The sequence below is a fragment of the Pan troglodytes genome, chromosome 3 (genome assembly GCF_028858775.2).
Source record: "Pan troglodytes isolate AG18354 chromosome 3, NHGRI_mPanTro3-v2.0_pri, whole genome shotgun sequence".
Lineage (NCBI taxonomy): Eukaryota > Metazoa > Chordata > Mammalia > Primates > Hominidae > Pan > Pan troglodytes.
The window spans coordinates 83,263,702-83,277,806 of record NC_072401.2 but is presented as its reverse complement, the minus strand read 5'-3'; the positions used below and the strand labels follow the sequence as shown (position 1 = coordinate 83,277,806).

General features: G+C 41.1%; 1 protein-coding gene across 2 annotated transcripts in view; it reads right to left on the bottom strand.

The window, feature by feature from the left end:
- Positions 1–14,105, bottom strand: part of CNGA1 (cyclic nucleotide gated channel subunit alpha 1) — a 45,461-nt gene that overhangs the window by 11,894 nt on the left and 19,462 nt on the right. For both annotated transcript variants that reach the window (XM_016944927.3, XM_054683167.1), the window contains exons 2-4: positions 4,691–4,811; positions 3,461–3,577; positions 1,915–1,977 (exon numbers count right to left, since the gene is read on the bottom strand). In XM_016944927.3, the coding sequence (XP_016800416.1) occupies positions 1,915–1,977; positions 3,461–3,577; positions 4,691–4,809 (299 nt within the window). In that variant the 5' untranslated portion in view covers positions 4,810–4,811. The remainder of the gene's footprint in view (positions 1–1,914; positions 1,978–3,460; positions 3,578–4,690; positions 4,812–14,105) is intronic.

The window sequence follows — 14,105 nt, the reverse complement described above, 5'->3', positions numbered from 1 at the left end:
TACAGAGACCAATGCTATGACTCCAAAACAGTGCTTTCTCCTGAGGAAAGTAATCAGTCACTTGATGGCAAGTTAACTAAATTGGACTCCTGACACCATGGAAGGGGCATCAAATATATTGATAAGAACTGACATATATTATGACTATTCATTTGCTTTTTTGCCACAGGGCTTTGACCAGTGCCATTATTTAGGGGCATATGAAGCATGATCACTAATATGAAATATTGCTTAACATCACTTTGGACCAAGGACCCACTTTAAGGCAAAAAAAAAAAAATGTGGCATTGGAACCTGAGTTTGGGATCCAATGGTCCTATCATAAGCTGCACACCTTTGTCAGCTACTGACATGATAGTTAAGGAGGGACCTTTTGAAACCACAGCTGAAGTGCTATCATAGAGTTTATACTCTAGGAAGAAAAGGTGCCATCCTCTAGGATACTGTATATATGCTAAAACAATGATCACTGTATGGTTCTCTATGCCTGTATAGAATGCATTGGTCTGGGAACTACGGGGTCTAAGTAGGGGTGACAAATGTAGGAAAGGTATGTTTCCCATTCTTGCAACTTAAGGATCTACGGATCTAGAGGTCCTGGCTTCCAGAGGGGTGATGCATCTGCCAGGGAATGCCAGAGTTCCATTAAACATTAAGCTACGGCTACTCCCCAGCCACTTTCATCCCCTCGTGCCCAACAGGCAAGGAAGAGAGTCACCACACTGGCAAAAGTTATTGACCGTGATCATCAGAAGTAGGCAGTGCTGTATACAATGCAGGGAGGGGAGATGTATTTGCACCTAGGTGGTCTTTTGGTATTTTCCAGCCCAGTTTTGGTGGTAAATGGGCAAGTACTGTAGCCATGACTCAAGAAGGGCATGGTGACCCAGGGCTCAAGTTCTTCAGGGATGAGTGTCTGTATTGTTCCACCAGCTAAGTCATCTAGACCAGCAGATGTGCTGGCCAAGGGTGAGAGGACCCTAGAATGAGTAGAAGTGGAGAGGGTGAAGAATTTCATTTGAGGCCTCAAAACCACCTGCAACTGCCAGAGACCTTAGTTTAATCCCATTAACTGTACTCTTATAAGCTTTCTCAGGGAAAAATAACCAGGATCCTGGAGTAGGTATTCCCACATGGGGTGCATTTTCTATATAAACAAAATGGATCTGGGCAGCACACGGTTGGGCCGTACAGTGGCTATGCAGGTGGTGCACAAAATTCAGGCACTCATTCCCCACTTGCCAAGAGTGTTGGTTGCTGTCAGCTCAGTTTTTCCTCTCCCTTGGCTGGCCTTGGCTGAAGGAAACCACCATGCTCCATCCAGATGGTTATGCTCCATCTTCTAGGGCCAACTTTTTTCCAATAACTGTGCATGGAAACAAAGGCCCAAGTCTATTACCTAAATAGGGACAACTCTAAAAGGTCATCCCTGCTCCAGGGATCCCCACAGAATCACATTGTACATCAGCTCTATTCTCTGAAGTTCGACTTCTCCCTCTGCCCAATACTGACCCCCAACTCCCTTCCAGATATTGTTCCCAAGACCATTCCCAACAAACTTCTGCATACAAGACTCCATCTCAGAAACTGTCTCCTGAGGAAATTCACCTAAGACACATTGGCTCAAACTGGAAAGGAGTAATATTTCCTGACAAAAATTCACTTATTTTTGTCAGTCACTCTATTCACAGAGAAAGTCAACTGCATGAACACTATGGACATGATTTTTTCTACATGTATTCAAATAAATGAATGAACACTACTTTTCAACAAAATGATAAGACTATCATTGCCATTGTATTAGATCATTTGATTAATAAATGTTTCCTTTATAACAGATTCAGATATATTCCTACATTTTTACTGGTTTTCTTTAAAACCAAAGCTTTGGTTTTCTATTGTAAATATACTTACTGGTCCTTATTGCTGCTGTTGTTCACATTAAAAAGTGCAATGGCACCAGGCAGGTACTGCTCCCTGGGAAATGAAAAACATGCAGTGAAATCACAATAGTCACCATCTGTATAATGTCCATGGTAGGCAAATGGTCTGAAAAAACAAATTCTTTTCCATTTCTACTCATTACTAAAGACTATGTAGATGATAGATATTTCAAAAACATATTATGAAGCATAAAGCATAAAAGTATATCCTGAGCCTCCATGAAGCATGACTTGCCAAATGCCAGTGTCTTGAACAAACATAGTGATATGGTTTGGCTGTGTCCCCACCCAAATCTCATCTTGAATTATAGCTCCCATAATCCCCACATGCCACGGGAGGGACCCAGTGGGAAGTAATTGAATCATAGGAGTGGGTGTTGCCCATGCCATTCTCGTGCTAGTAAATAAGTCTCACAAGATCTGATGGTTTTATAAAGGGCAGTTCCCCTGCACATGCTCTCTTGCCTGCCACCATGTAAGACATGACTTTGCTCCTCCTTTGCCTTCTGCCATGATTGTGAGGCCTCCCCAGCCATGTGGAACTGTGAGTCCATTAAGCCTCTTTTTCTTTATAAATTAACCAGTCTCGGGTATTTCTTCATAACATTATGAAAATGGACATGGTTAGTAAATGCATATCGGTCAATGTTTATACCAAGAATTAGCTTAAGTGAACCAACCTCAATGCCAGTAACTCCCAACAAGAGACCTAAGACTGTTAGGGAAAGTAAGATGAGGAGAAAAGCTAAATAAAAACAATGGGAAGGCTGGAGGTAGTCAATGGGAAGAAAAATAAGAAAAAGGAAAAAAAAGGGGAGGAAAAAAGCAAAGAACAAGTAATTATGTAAAACAGGTGGAAACCCCAGCTCCAACACCAATACCACACCACACCCCTTCTGCAATCTCAAGTCCGGTATCTGAAGTTTTCACAACTTCTTTATTTCCTACTAAGGATATTTTTGCTTTTCTCTTCTAGCACCTCTCTCCAGTGCTCTATTTCCTAAAAGTAGGACCAAATGGGATGGAGCATTTTAGAGAATAACAGCCAACCCTCTCACATGTACTTGCTTCAGGACCCTGAAAGAAGGATCAGAGAGAAACAAGAAATCAGAAAGGACTGGGTTTCTTAAGGGTTTCTTAAGGGACAGACCCCAGTGGGTCTCAGGGAAAATGAAGCAAGAGTGTTTACAACTTGGAACGCCATGGCCATAAATAATCATCGGGCAGTGGCAATATTTCCCAAGAGACGGCATGGGTAAGGAACAGAAGTAATTCCTCCTGAGATCCTACATCGTGTGTAGATAGCAGAGGCATTTGCCAAGCTTGCTCCGAAACAACAGTTTACAAAAAACCATTTATGCCTAGTGTTTGATTATTGGAACGCTAAGCATGTGGGAGTTATTTCTATCCTACTGCTCAAGGTCATCACCATGATCTGATTGCAAAAATTCAAAACACTGCAACCTTAAGCATAAATGGTTAAAAACAAGCACCAAGGGATGGATCATACTGCTCACCTCTGTGATGGTCCTCCCTTTCTGAGTGACTTATAACTAAAGGAACCCCTTGCATGAGGGTTTTCATTCTCTGATTCTTCAGATATAGAGGCACTGTCATCATCCTCGGAAAAGGAGCTACAGCCCAATAGGAGGCAGAGAGAGATGAGTTAATGTTTTCAGCCACTGCAGAGAAGCAACATTCCTCACTAGGGGGACAATTGCCTCACCTCTTTTCCTTCCCTCTCAAACTAACACACATAACAATTTTTAGTTAGCATAAAGTTAGAACTATACAAAATACATGGAATTATATAAAATTTATGTATAATTCAGTAAAATGCATTTAACTAAGAAACTAGTTTCTAGGTTTTCCACATTCCTATTGTTTGATGCATTGGTTGATGTTAATATTTATCAAATAGCAAGTGTGATATCTGGGACTTAGATCATATTATACCTTTGTGTGAACTAGTTTTCTAACTAATGTTTCATCCCACTAAAAGTAAATTCAACCACATTCATATACATTATATTCATTTATAGGGTAAGCACTTTAAATTATACTTTTAAATCACGTTGCTAGCATTTCATACTCTGAGTACTTTTCATATGTATCTATGGCAATGTCATCTTTTTAGATTCAAAATGTCACTTGAGGAAAAGCCCTGCCATTGACTAAAGAAATGTTTGGCATAGGTGCTTAATAGATGCTTCCAAAAAAGTGACCACAATAATATCTATGTTCAGGCAGGGCATGGTGGCTCACGCCTGTAATCCCAACACTTTGGGAGGCCGAGGCAGGCAGATCACTTGAGGTCAGGAGTTCGTGACCAGCCTGGCCAATATGGCAAAACCCTGTCTCTACTAAAAATACAAAAAAAAAATTAGCCTGGTGTGGTGGTGCACACATGTAGTCCCAGCTACCTGGGAGGCTGAGGCAAGAGAATCACTTGAACCCAGAAGGCAGAGGTTGCAGTGAGCTGAGATTGTGCCACTGCGTTCCAGCCTGTGCAACAGAGTGAGACTCCATCTCAAAATAAATAAATAAATAAATAAATAAATAAATAAATAAATAAAATCTATGTTCATTTGTTAGACAAGTTATGCAGTTCCAAAGTATAAATAAATTTGCTAAATACATTACAAAGTTCAAGGTTACAAATTATAAAGCTAAATTGAAATTAAATCTAGTTAAATTAAAGAACTGTAGCTAATAATAAAAATGCATGGGAAAATGTTTGGATTTACCTGCATGCTCCATTTTCCATCCTTCGTATTTCCTTTTCAATATCTGGTACAATCACATTGGGCATGGTTACAAAAGACTGCTGTGTATTGATAATATTGTTCTTCATGGATAGTTTCATATCTGAGAAGAAAGAAGTCTTATTAGTGGAAAGGCTATTTTTATATATTTACATATATAATCAAAAGTTTCACCCTATGTATTAGTCTGTCCTCATGCTGCTAATAAAGACATACCTGAGACTGGGTAATTTATAAAGGAAAGAGGTTTAATGGACTTGTAGCTCCACATGGCTAGTGGGGGCCTCACAATCATGGCAGAAAGCAAAGGAGAAGCAAAGGCACATCTTACATGGCAGCAGGCAAGAGAGCTTGTGCAGCGGAACTCCCCTTTATAAAACCATCAGATCTCATGAGACTTATTCACTATCATGAGACTAGCATGGGAAAAACTCACTCCCATGATTCCACTGCCTCCCACTGAGTTCCTCCCATGACACATAGGGATTATGGGAGCCGCACTTTAAGATGAAGTTTGGGTGGGTACACAGCCAAACCATATCAACCCTACCATTTTTCTAAGACTATATAATACCATCTGTTTGCAGTTTTACATAGGAATTATTCTTTAATAGAATGCAGGCATGGCCTATTCCCCTAATTTCCATTGACCAGTTTTTTGTAAAAAAATTTTTAATTTAAGAATGTACCAGACTTATAAAACATTTATAAATTTGGATTTATCCAAGTTTTGAAATACTCAAGCAATGTAACTGTAGAACAAAACCATAGGGACCTCGCATACCCATCAAGCAATTAAATAACAGTAAAAAGCAGTAGATGTAATGGAGGTAATCTGCTGTGAATTTCCATAGGCATTTGGACAAAAAGGGTCTTGAGTAGTATTCAAACTTTAGAGGAAAGAGAGATAAAATTGATCACATTTTTAGCAAGTCCCCTAAATTATTCAGATGCATATATACCCAACCAACATATTTTGAAAACACTGGCCTAAACTCTAGTCAGGACATATTATTTCCTCAGCTCAGGTAGAGGAGGCAGGGTGGAATTTCAATTCACTTTCCAGCTGCTCCCAGCACAGGCCATGCCCCTTTGGCTGCTGTCTGAGACTCTGCCTTCTTCACTGGCTTCAGCTTCCGTTTGTCTATGATTTCTGTTCATGGTCCTCAGGAAGGATCCTCTCTCCAGTTTGAGGGAACCCACCTTGAGAATGCCAGTAACTGATAACGGGAAGGGGGACAGGGAAGTGCTGGGTAGAGAAGAGTGGGGTCCCCGGCGAGGGCTCCACACTCGGGCCTTATGCCCACGGACCTAAGTGAAAACAGGCACTCCTGTTTTCGCCTCAATGTTGCATTTTCTGAGACCACTCTAGCTGCCACGTCCCCCCCATCCTGTGCCCATATAAACCTGAGACCTTAGCGGGCACACACACAAGCGGCTGAATGTCGAGAGGAACAGAGTGGCAGAGAATGGCAGAGAGCGGCAGAGAGTGGTGGAGAGCAGCAGGGCAGCACGGCAGAGAAGGAGGTAAGAGGCGTCTGAACATCAAGAGGAGTTGCGTCCAGAAAGGCGGAACTCCAGGGGAAGATTATCCCCACACCCCTCCACCTTCCCGGAACTCCAGCTCCCCATCCCGCTGAAAGTCACCTCCACTGTTCAACAAAGTCTCAGCATTCATTACCTTTCAAACAGTTCATATGACCTGATTTGTCCAGTACTCTGGAAAAGAATGGAGGTGGGGAGGTTAACACTCAGCTGTCCCCGGACAGCAAGGCTAAAGGAGCTCACTATAACACATGCCCACTTGGGCTCTGGCACCTTTCCGTCTGCGTGCTCCCCCTTCCCTCAGGGGTTTGAGCAGCGGCGGGGGAGGGGACCAAACAGGTGAGCCACACCCCTGCCGCACGTCCTGCAAGGGGAATCAGAAAACCTTCCCATTTTATAACCACATGAAAGATGACATCGCCTGCATCTTCCATGGCTTCCAATACTCGGTGCCAGAATGGTTCTGACTGCAGAGTGGTGAATGTTCCTCCCCCTAATTCCCTACTGGCCTTGATCACCTAGGCGTGGAGTTTGATACCTGCCCTTAAAAGAGCCAGCCACTTAAAGAACATACTTCTGTTCAAAACGAGCACATGTGAGGCACCCCTTCAGGGATTCCCTGGAAACCCTTACGAGCCTTTTTGAAGGGGGGGTAAAGCTGAAGGCCCTCTGGGTGTAGGTGGAGCTGAAATTCTGTGCCGTTGATGACTATGCAAATTTATTTGGATCCAAAGACTCCATGGGCCCAGGGACCTTTAGGCTATATTCAAACAGGGCTGCTATGTAAAGGTACTCACCGATATAGCTAGACCAGTTGTTTATAACCATCCTTTATAACTATCCTTTTCTGATAGTTAAGTGCTCAACGACTGTAATAGTTGTTAAATATTTTAGTATCACTTTTTCCTAATTTTATTACTTAACAGTTTTGTGTACATGGCTCAGTGACTCAATTAGGATATGAATTCTTGGAATCCAATAAAATTTCTTTTTCTTTGTTTCTTTCTTCTTTTCTTTTTTTTTTTTTTTTTTTTGAGACAGAGTCTCACTCTATCACCTAGGCTGGAGTGCAGTGGTGCGATATCAGCTCACTGCAACCTCTGCCTCCTGGTTTTGAGCTGTTCTCCTGTCTCAGCCTCCCAAGTAGCTGGGATTACAGGCGCCCACCACCACGCCCGGCTAATTTTTGTATTTTTACTAGAAACAGGGTTTCGCCATGTTGGTCAGGCTGGTCTCCAACTCCTGACCTCAGGTGATCCGCCCCCTTCAGCCTCTCAAAGTGCTGGGATTACAGGCGTGAGCCACCGCGCCTGGCCCATATAACAATTTTTTTAATGATTGGTCTATGCTATGAGAACAGATTATTACTAAGGTACAAAGTGGTGTTCCAGCTGCAGTTCCCTGCCTGAGCTATGCTGTTTCACACCTCTGTGCCTTTGCATATGCTCTCCTTGGGCTTCAAAAGTCCACTTCTCTTGAGTCCAAATAGGTGTTATCCATTGCTCAAGTCCAGGCCACTGACTCCTCGCCCTTGACCTAGGTAATTGCTTCCTTCTCTTCTCTGCCACTGCATTTTGTACATATTTCAATTATTTTCCACTTGCTAAATTGTGACACACACCATCTTCACAAGGCTACAACCTCCTCTGGAAGGGAGACTTTTGTAACCACAGCAGTGCTTGCACATGATAGGTACTCAAGAAATGCTTATGGCATGAACAAATATAGTTTTGTGTTTTAAAAAGCTATACTCATGAGACATTTCATTAGAAGTTATGAAAACTCACTAAATTTACAATGACTTTGAAATGGTTCTTAGGGCGACAGATATGGTGAATTGGCCCACATAACCCATTCTTCTCTCCTTCTAGTGTGCTTTCAGGATCTGCAAAAACTGGAAGAGCTAAAAATCTACATTACTGAGTCTGCTTTGCAGCTCAGATTCTGGATGGCATTTGCGGCACTTAGGTTTAGTCAATTAAATGCATTTGTATGAGATTTGGAAGGTAGAAGTGAGGTGAAGACAATGGATCTTCCATTTCTGCTATGGCTGCCAGCAAGAACGGGCAGGGACACGTTGGATATTCTGAGGCGGCTATCCCCGTCTGGTTACTAGCTTTCCTGGTGCCAAAGGAAGGGCATCCAGTTTATGCTGGAATGCATCTAGCAGGAGTAGGGTGACTGTTGTGCCAGGTGCAGTGGAAGTGGCTCCCATCTAAGGAAGTGCGTTCTTGAATAAACAGTTCCAGTGGGAGCTTCCTCACTGCCCACTTTCAGGTTACGAGAGAGGAAGAAACTTCCCTGCTGGCTAATTCTGGCATATTGTTCTGGGGTTATGCCTATGGTTCAGCCTAGAGCCCCAGCCCTTCTAATGACTCTTTGCATCTATTTCCAAGAATTAAACCTCTCTCTATTGAAAAAGGCCAGTGTACAATTCGGTTTCTGCAAATGAACAAATTCTTTTCCTGATTTTAGATACATGAAGTGCTGTAGAACATTGGAAATGGTTGCCAAAATGAGGGAAAGGAAGGGGAAGGAAAGGACAGAACGGGAAATGTGAAAGAAGAGGAAGGAAAAGGGAAGGAGGGAGTGTGGGAGAGGTGATAGGAGAAAAGCAGAGCACATTCCCAGACTTTTTGTTGCTATTGTTGTTGTTTGAAGAAAATTTAGGAGAAACATTAATGGTCAAACTGCCTTTTTTGCTGGCATTTAAATATCTACATTATAATAAATTCCAGAATTTACTGCAAATTTTTATTTTTTTATTTTTTTATTTATTTTTAGACCGAGTCTTGCTCTGTCACCCAGGCTGGAGTGCAGTAGCACAATCTTGGCTCACTGCAACCTCTGCCTCCTGGGTTCAAGTGATTCTCCTGCCTTGGTCTCCCAAGTAGCTGGGATTACAGGTGCATGCCACCATGCCTGGCTAATTTTTTTGTATTTTTAGTAGAGACAAGGTTTCACCATGTTGGCCAGGCTGGTCTCGAACTCCTGACCTCAGGTGATCCACCCACCTCAGTCTCCCAAAGTGCTGAGATTACAGGTGTGAGCCACTGCCACCAGCCTGCAAATTTTTATATTAGTCTAACCTTTCAAGATGATGAGAATATTGTCTCCTTAAATATATTCATGGATCTTTTACTGAAGTGAGCAAAAATCACACACTGAGCATGGTGGCTCAAACCTGTAATCCAAGCACTTTGGGAGGCTGAGGTGGTAGGATTGCTTAAGGCCAGGAGTTCAAGACTGGGCAACATAGCAAGATCTCCATCTCTACAAAATAAAAATAAGAATAAAATATTAGCCCAGAGTGGTGATGTGCACCTGTAGTCCCAGCTACTTGGCAGGCTGAGGCAGGTGGATCACTTGAGCTTTGGAGGTTGAGGCTGCAGTGAGCTGTGATTGTGCCACTGCACTCTAGCCTGGGTGACAGAGAGTGACCTCATCTCTAAAAATAAAATTAAAATTAAAAATGGAAATAAGAAAATCACTGATATTTATGCCTCAAGTTCACAAGCACTAGAGGAAATTTGAAGAAAGGTGAGTTTAGCAATGATAAGAAACATCTTTATGCTATTTAAAAGATCTCCCACCAGATATAGAACTGAACTGACCAGATACAAACAGTATTAAGGTTTCAAAAATTCAGAAACCTTGATTAGCTTTGGCCATTCTCCTATGTTGTAAGCATTTGATAATGTATCAGATAGATGTGTTTGTAATTTTTTTTTTTTTTGAGATGGAGTCTTGCTCTGTCACCCAGGATGGAGTGCAGTGGCGGGATCTCAGCTCACTGCAGCCTCCACCTCCCGGGTTCAAGTGATTCTCCTGCCTCAACCTCCTGAGTAGCTGGGACTACAGGCGCGTGCCACCACGCCCAGCTAATTTTTTGTATTTTTAGTAGAGATGATATTTCACCGTGTTAGCCAGGATGGTCTTGATCTCCTGACCTCGTGATCCACCCACCTCAGCCTCCCAAAGTGTTGGGATGTGAGCCACCGTGCCTGGCCATGTTTGTAATTTTTATATACACCTCTGTTTAACAATAACTTTGCTCATGCTGTTCATTTTGCATGGAATTCTTGACCCTTTTTGTTCTCCCAGGAAAAATCCTATTTGGCCTTCAAAAATCAGTTCATATATTCCCTGTGTAAAGACATCAATGAGGCCAGGCGTGGTGGCTCACGCCTGTAATCCCAGCACTTTGGGAGGCCGAGGCAGGCTGATCACCTGAGGTCAAGAGTTCAAGAGCAGCCTGGCCAACATGGTGAAACTCCATCTCTAAAAAAATACAAAAATTAGCAAGGCATGATGGCGGGTGACTAATCCCAGCTACTTGGGAGACTGAGGCAGGAGAATCATTGGAACCCAGAAGGTGGAGGTTACAGTGAGCCGAGATCGCACCATTGCGCACCAACCTGGGCAACAAAGCAAGACTCCGCCTCAAAAAAAAAAAAAATACACGTAGATGATTACTTGGGCACAGAATCCAGCACACCCTCCTTTTTGTTCCCATAGTTCTGTACGTCTACCTCTCTACACACTGGCTACTACATGGGTACTGATACATCCACCTCCCCTGCTAGATTGTGAGCTCTTCGGAAAAGTTCATACAGGAGCTCTTGAACATAATACCTGATAGTTACTAAAGCTTTTTAGCATTAAAGTGGAATCAACTCTGCACTAAGTTTTAACTGAGTACCTTAAACATAACTCATTATAATTATTTCATTTTTCATTTAAGTAATGCAGAAACATAAGTAATAAAGTTAAAGTTACAAATAAATTTAATTACAGAAATAAAATCACTTGCCATAACAGAATTACTTTGATTGTTTATAGAGAAATTAACAACATAAAGAAGAAAATGTTTGCGAAGAAGATTTTATGTGATCAATCAACAAAGACATGAAGCATGGAGATTTTGAGAAAGGTCAGGAAACTATAGAGAAAGACAGGTATAAGTCACTGGGGAGAGAGTTGGTGGCAAATGTGGGTGCTAGTGCCCAACAGCCTCACAAAAACTATCATGTTTAATTAGAGGCAAAGGGAATATTATAGAAACTCAAAAGAAATGAGAAATCAATAACAACAACCAATGGTACACACTCATCTAAGAGCCTTTGGACCACCAAAAATATATCAGATTTAATTAGTCCCACTAATTCCATGTTCACTTTGGAAACTTGAAAACCTTGTGGCCTGAGTGTGCAAATAAAGTAAATTATCATTTTAAAAGTACATGGAGAAAAAAAGAAAACTCCACCCCTGCCTCACACCACCACAAAAATTAATTCAATATGGATCACAGACCTAAACACAAAAGCTAAAATTATAAAGCTTCTAGAATAAAACATAGGAAAATAGTCTCATAACTTTGGGGTAGGCAAAGTTTCTTAGAAAGGGCACAAAAAAGACACTCAATCTGAAAGAAAAAAAATTTTTTTAGACAGTCTCTCTCTGTCACCCAGGCTGGAGTGCAGTGGCGCCATCTCGGCTAACTGCAACCTCCGCTTCCTTAGTTCAATTATCTTGCCTCAGTCACCGGAGTAGCTGGGATTACAGGCACCTGCCACCATGCCTGGCTAATTTTTTTGTATTTTTAGTAGAGTCGGGGTTTCACCATGTTGGCCAGGTTGCTCTCAAACTCCTGACCTCAAGCGACCTGCCCGCCTTGGCCTCCCAAAGTGCTGGGATTACAGTTGTGAGCCACCATGTCCAGCTCTAAAAGAAATTCGCGATGCATTGGATATCATCAAAAATTATAAACTTTTGCTTATCAAAAGACATATAAGAAGATGTAAAGGCAAGCCACAGATAATCATATTCACGGTACATTTATCTGACAAGACTTACATACATAATATTTATGAAATTTTATGCAAATCAACCATAAAAACAACCCAATAAAAATGTAAACAAAAATCATCAACAAATCCTTCCTAAAAGAAGATATAAAAATAACTAATAAGCACATGAAAATGTGCTTAACTCATCAGTCAACAAATAAATGCAAATTAAAACCACAAGATACTTTTTCACACCTAGTACGATGGCTAAAATTTAAAAGACCAACACCCCAAATGTCACACATGTCACTGGTGGGACAAAAGATTGTACAACCTCTTTGGCAAACTGTCTGGCAGTTACCTACAAACACACAACTACTCTGTTTCTCACTAATTTCAGTATATGTATTTACTCAATTTAAGATGGATCACTGACCTTAAACATAGAAGCTAAAATTATAAAGCTTCTAGATGAAAACATAGGAAAATATCCTCATGACCTTGGGATAGGCAACACTTCTTAGAGAGGGTACAAAAAAGACACTAAATCTAAAATAAATTTTTGATGCATTGGATATCATTAGAATTCCAATCTTTTGCTTATCAAAACACATATGATGAAATGAAATAATATGTATATAAAAACACTTGTACAAGAATGTTTTCATTAGCTATATTTATAGAAGTCCCAAACAGGAAGCAACCCATATTTTCATCAATAGAGGAATGGATAAACAATCTGGTTTAAAAAAACAATGAAATACTTTTCAGCAATAAATAGAAATGAACTCCTGATACTTCCAACAACATGGATGAATCCCAAAAACATGAAAGAAGCCAGATATAAGAGTATATGCTGCATGACTACATTTATATAAAATTTAAGGACAGGCAAAACATTGGTGATAGAAGTAAAAATAGTAGTTGTCTAAGGGGGGTGAAATTTACTGAAAAGGACAAAAGGGAACTTTCTGGAATGAAAATTGGGGAAGGTGGTTACATGAGTGTATACATAGATCAAAAGTCATCAAATTGTACCTTTAATATATTTGCATTTTACTTACAGTATGAAAATTTTAACCTCAATTCTTAAATACAAAAATATTTGCATCAAAAATATTAAGAAGTGCCTTGACCTTGGACTTCTCAGACTCCAGAATGGAAAAAAAGAAATTCCTTTTCTTTGTAAATTGCCCAGTTTCAGGTATTTCTTTTAAGCAACAGAAAATGGACTAAGATACATTGAGTTATCTCCTCCTTGAAGCTGTCTTCAGCATTCAAGGTGAAACATTAAAGATACAGCCCTGTCACATCCTTCCATCAAGAAACACAGGCTGCCTCTTGGAACCAGAGTCCCTTCCAGCCTCCCATTGAGTAAGGTTGGGGTTGGGGGCTGTGGAACTGTGCTTTTAAAACCCTCTTCTGTGGATTCTGGATTCTGCCGAGTAGTCAGAGCTGAGAACCAATGATCAGACACTAAATATGCTGTCCAGGCCAAGTGCCATGGCTCATGCCAGTAATCTCAGCACTTTGGGAGGCCAAGGAGGGCAGATCGCTTGAGGTCAAGAGTTCCAGACCAGCCTGGGCAACATAGTGAGATCCCCATCTCTACTAAAAATACAAAAATTAGTCAGGCATGGTAGTGCATGCCTGTGATCTCAGCTATTCAGGAGGCTGAGGTGAGAGGATCGCTTGAGCCTGGGGCGGAGTGAAGTTTGCAGTGCACTCCAGCCTGGGTGACAGAGCAAGTTTCTGTTTCAAAAATAAAAATAAAAATACTGTCCAATGTGGTGGCCACCAGCTGTTGTAGCTACTGAGCACTGGAAATGTGGCTAGTGAGACTGAAGACTGGATTTTAAACTTTATTTAATTTTAACTATTTGAAGTGATAATAAAGTTATTAGGAGACTTTTAAGTGTGTTTGGAACAACTTGACTATGTGAACCTTCAATTTCAATTGTGAATTTTATAAATCTAAATATATAGATTGAGCATTTACTTGGAAATTTAACATGTGAATTGAAATGTGCTGGAAGTGTCTGAGTAAAAAAAGAATGCAAGAT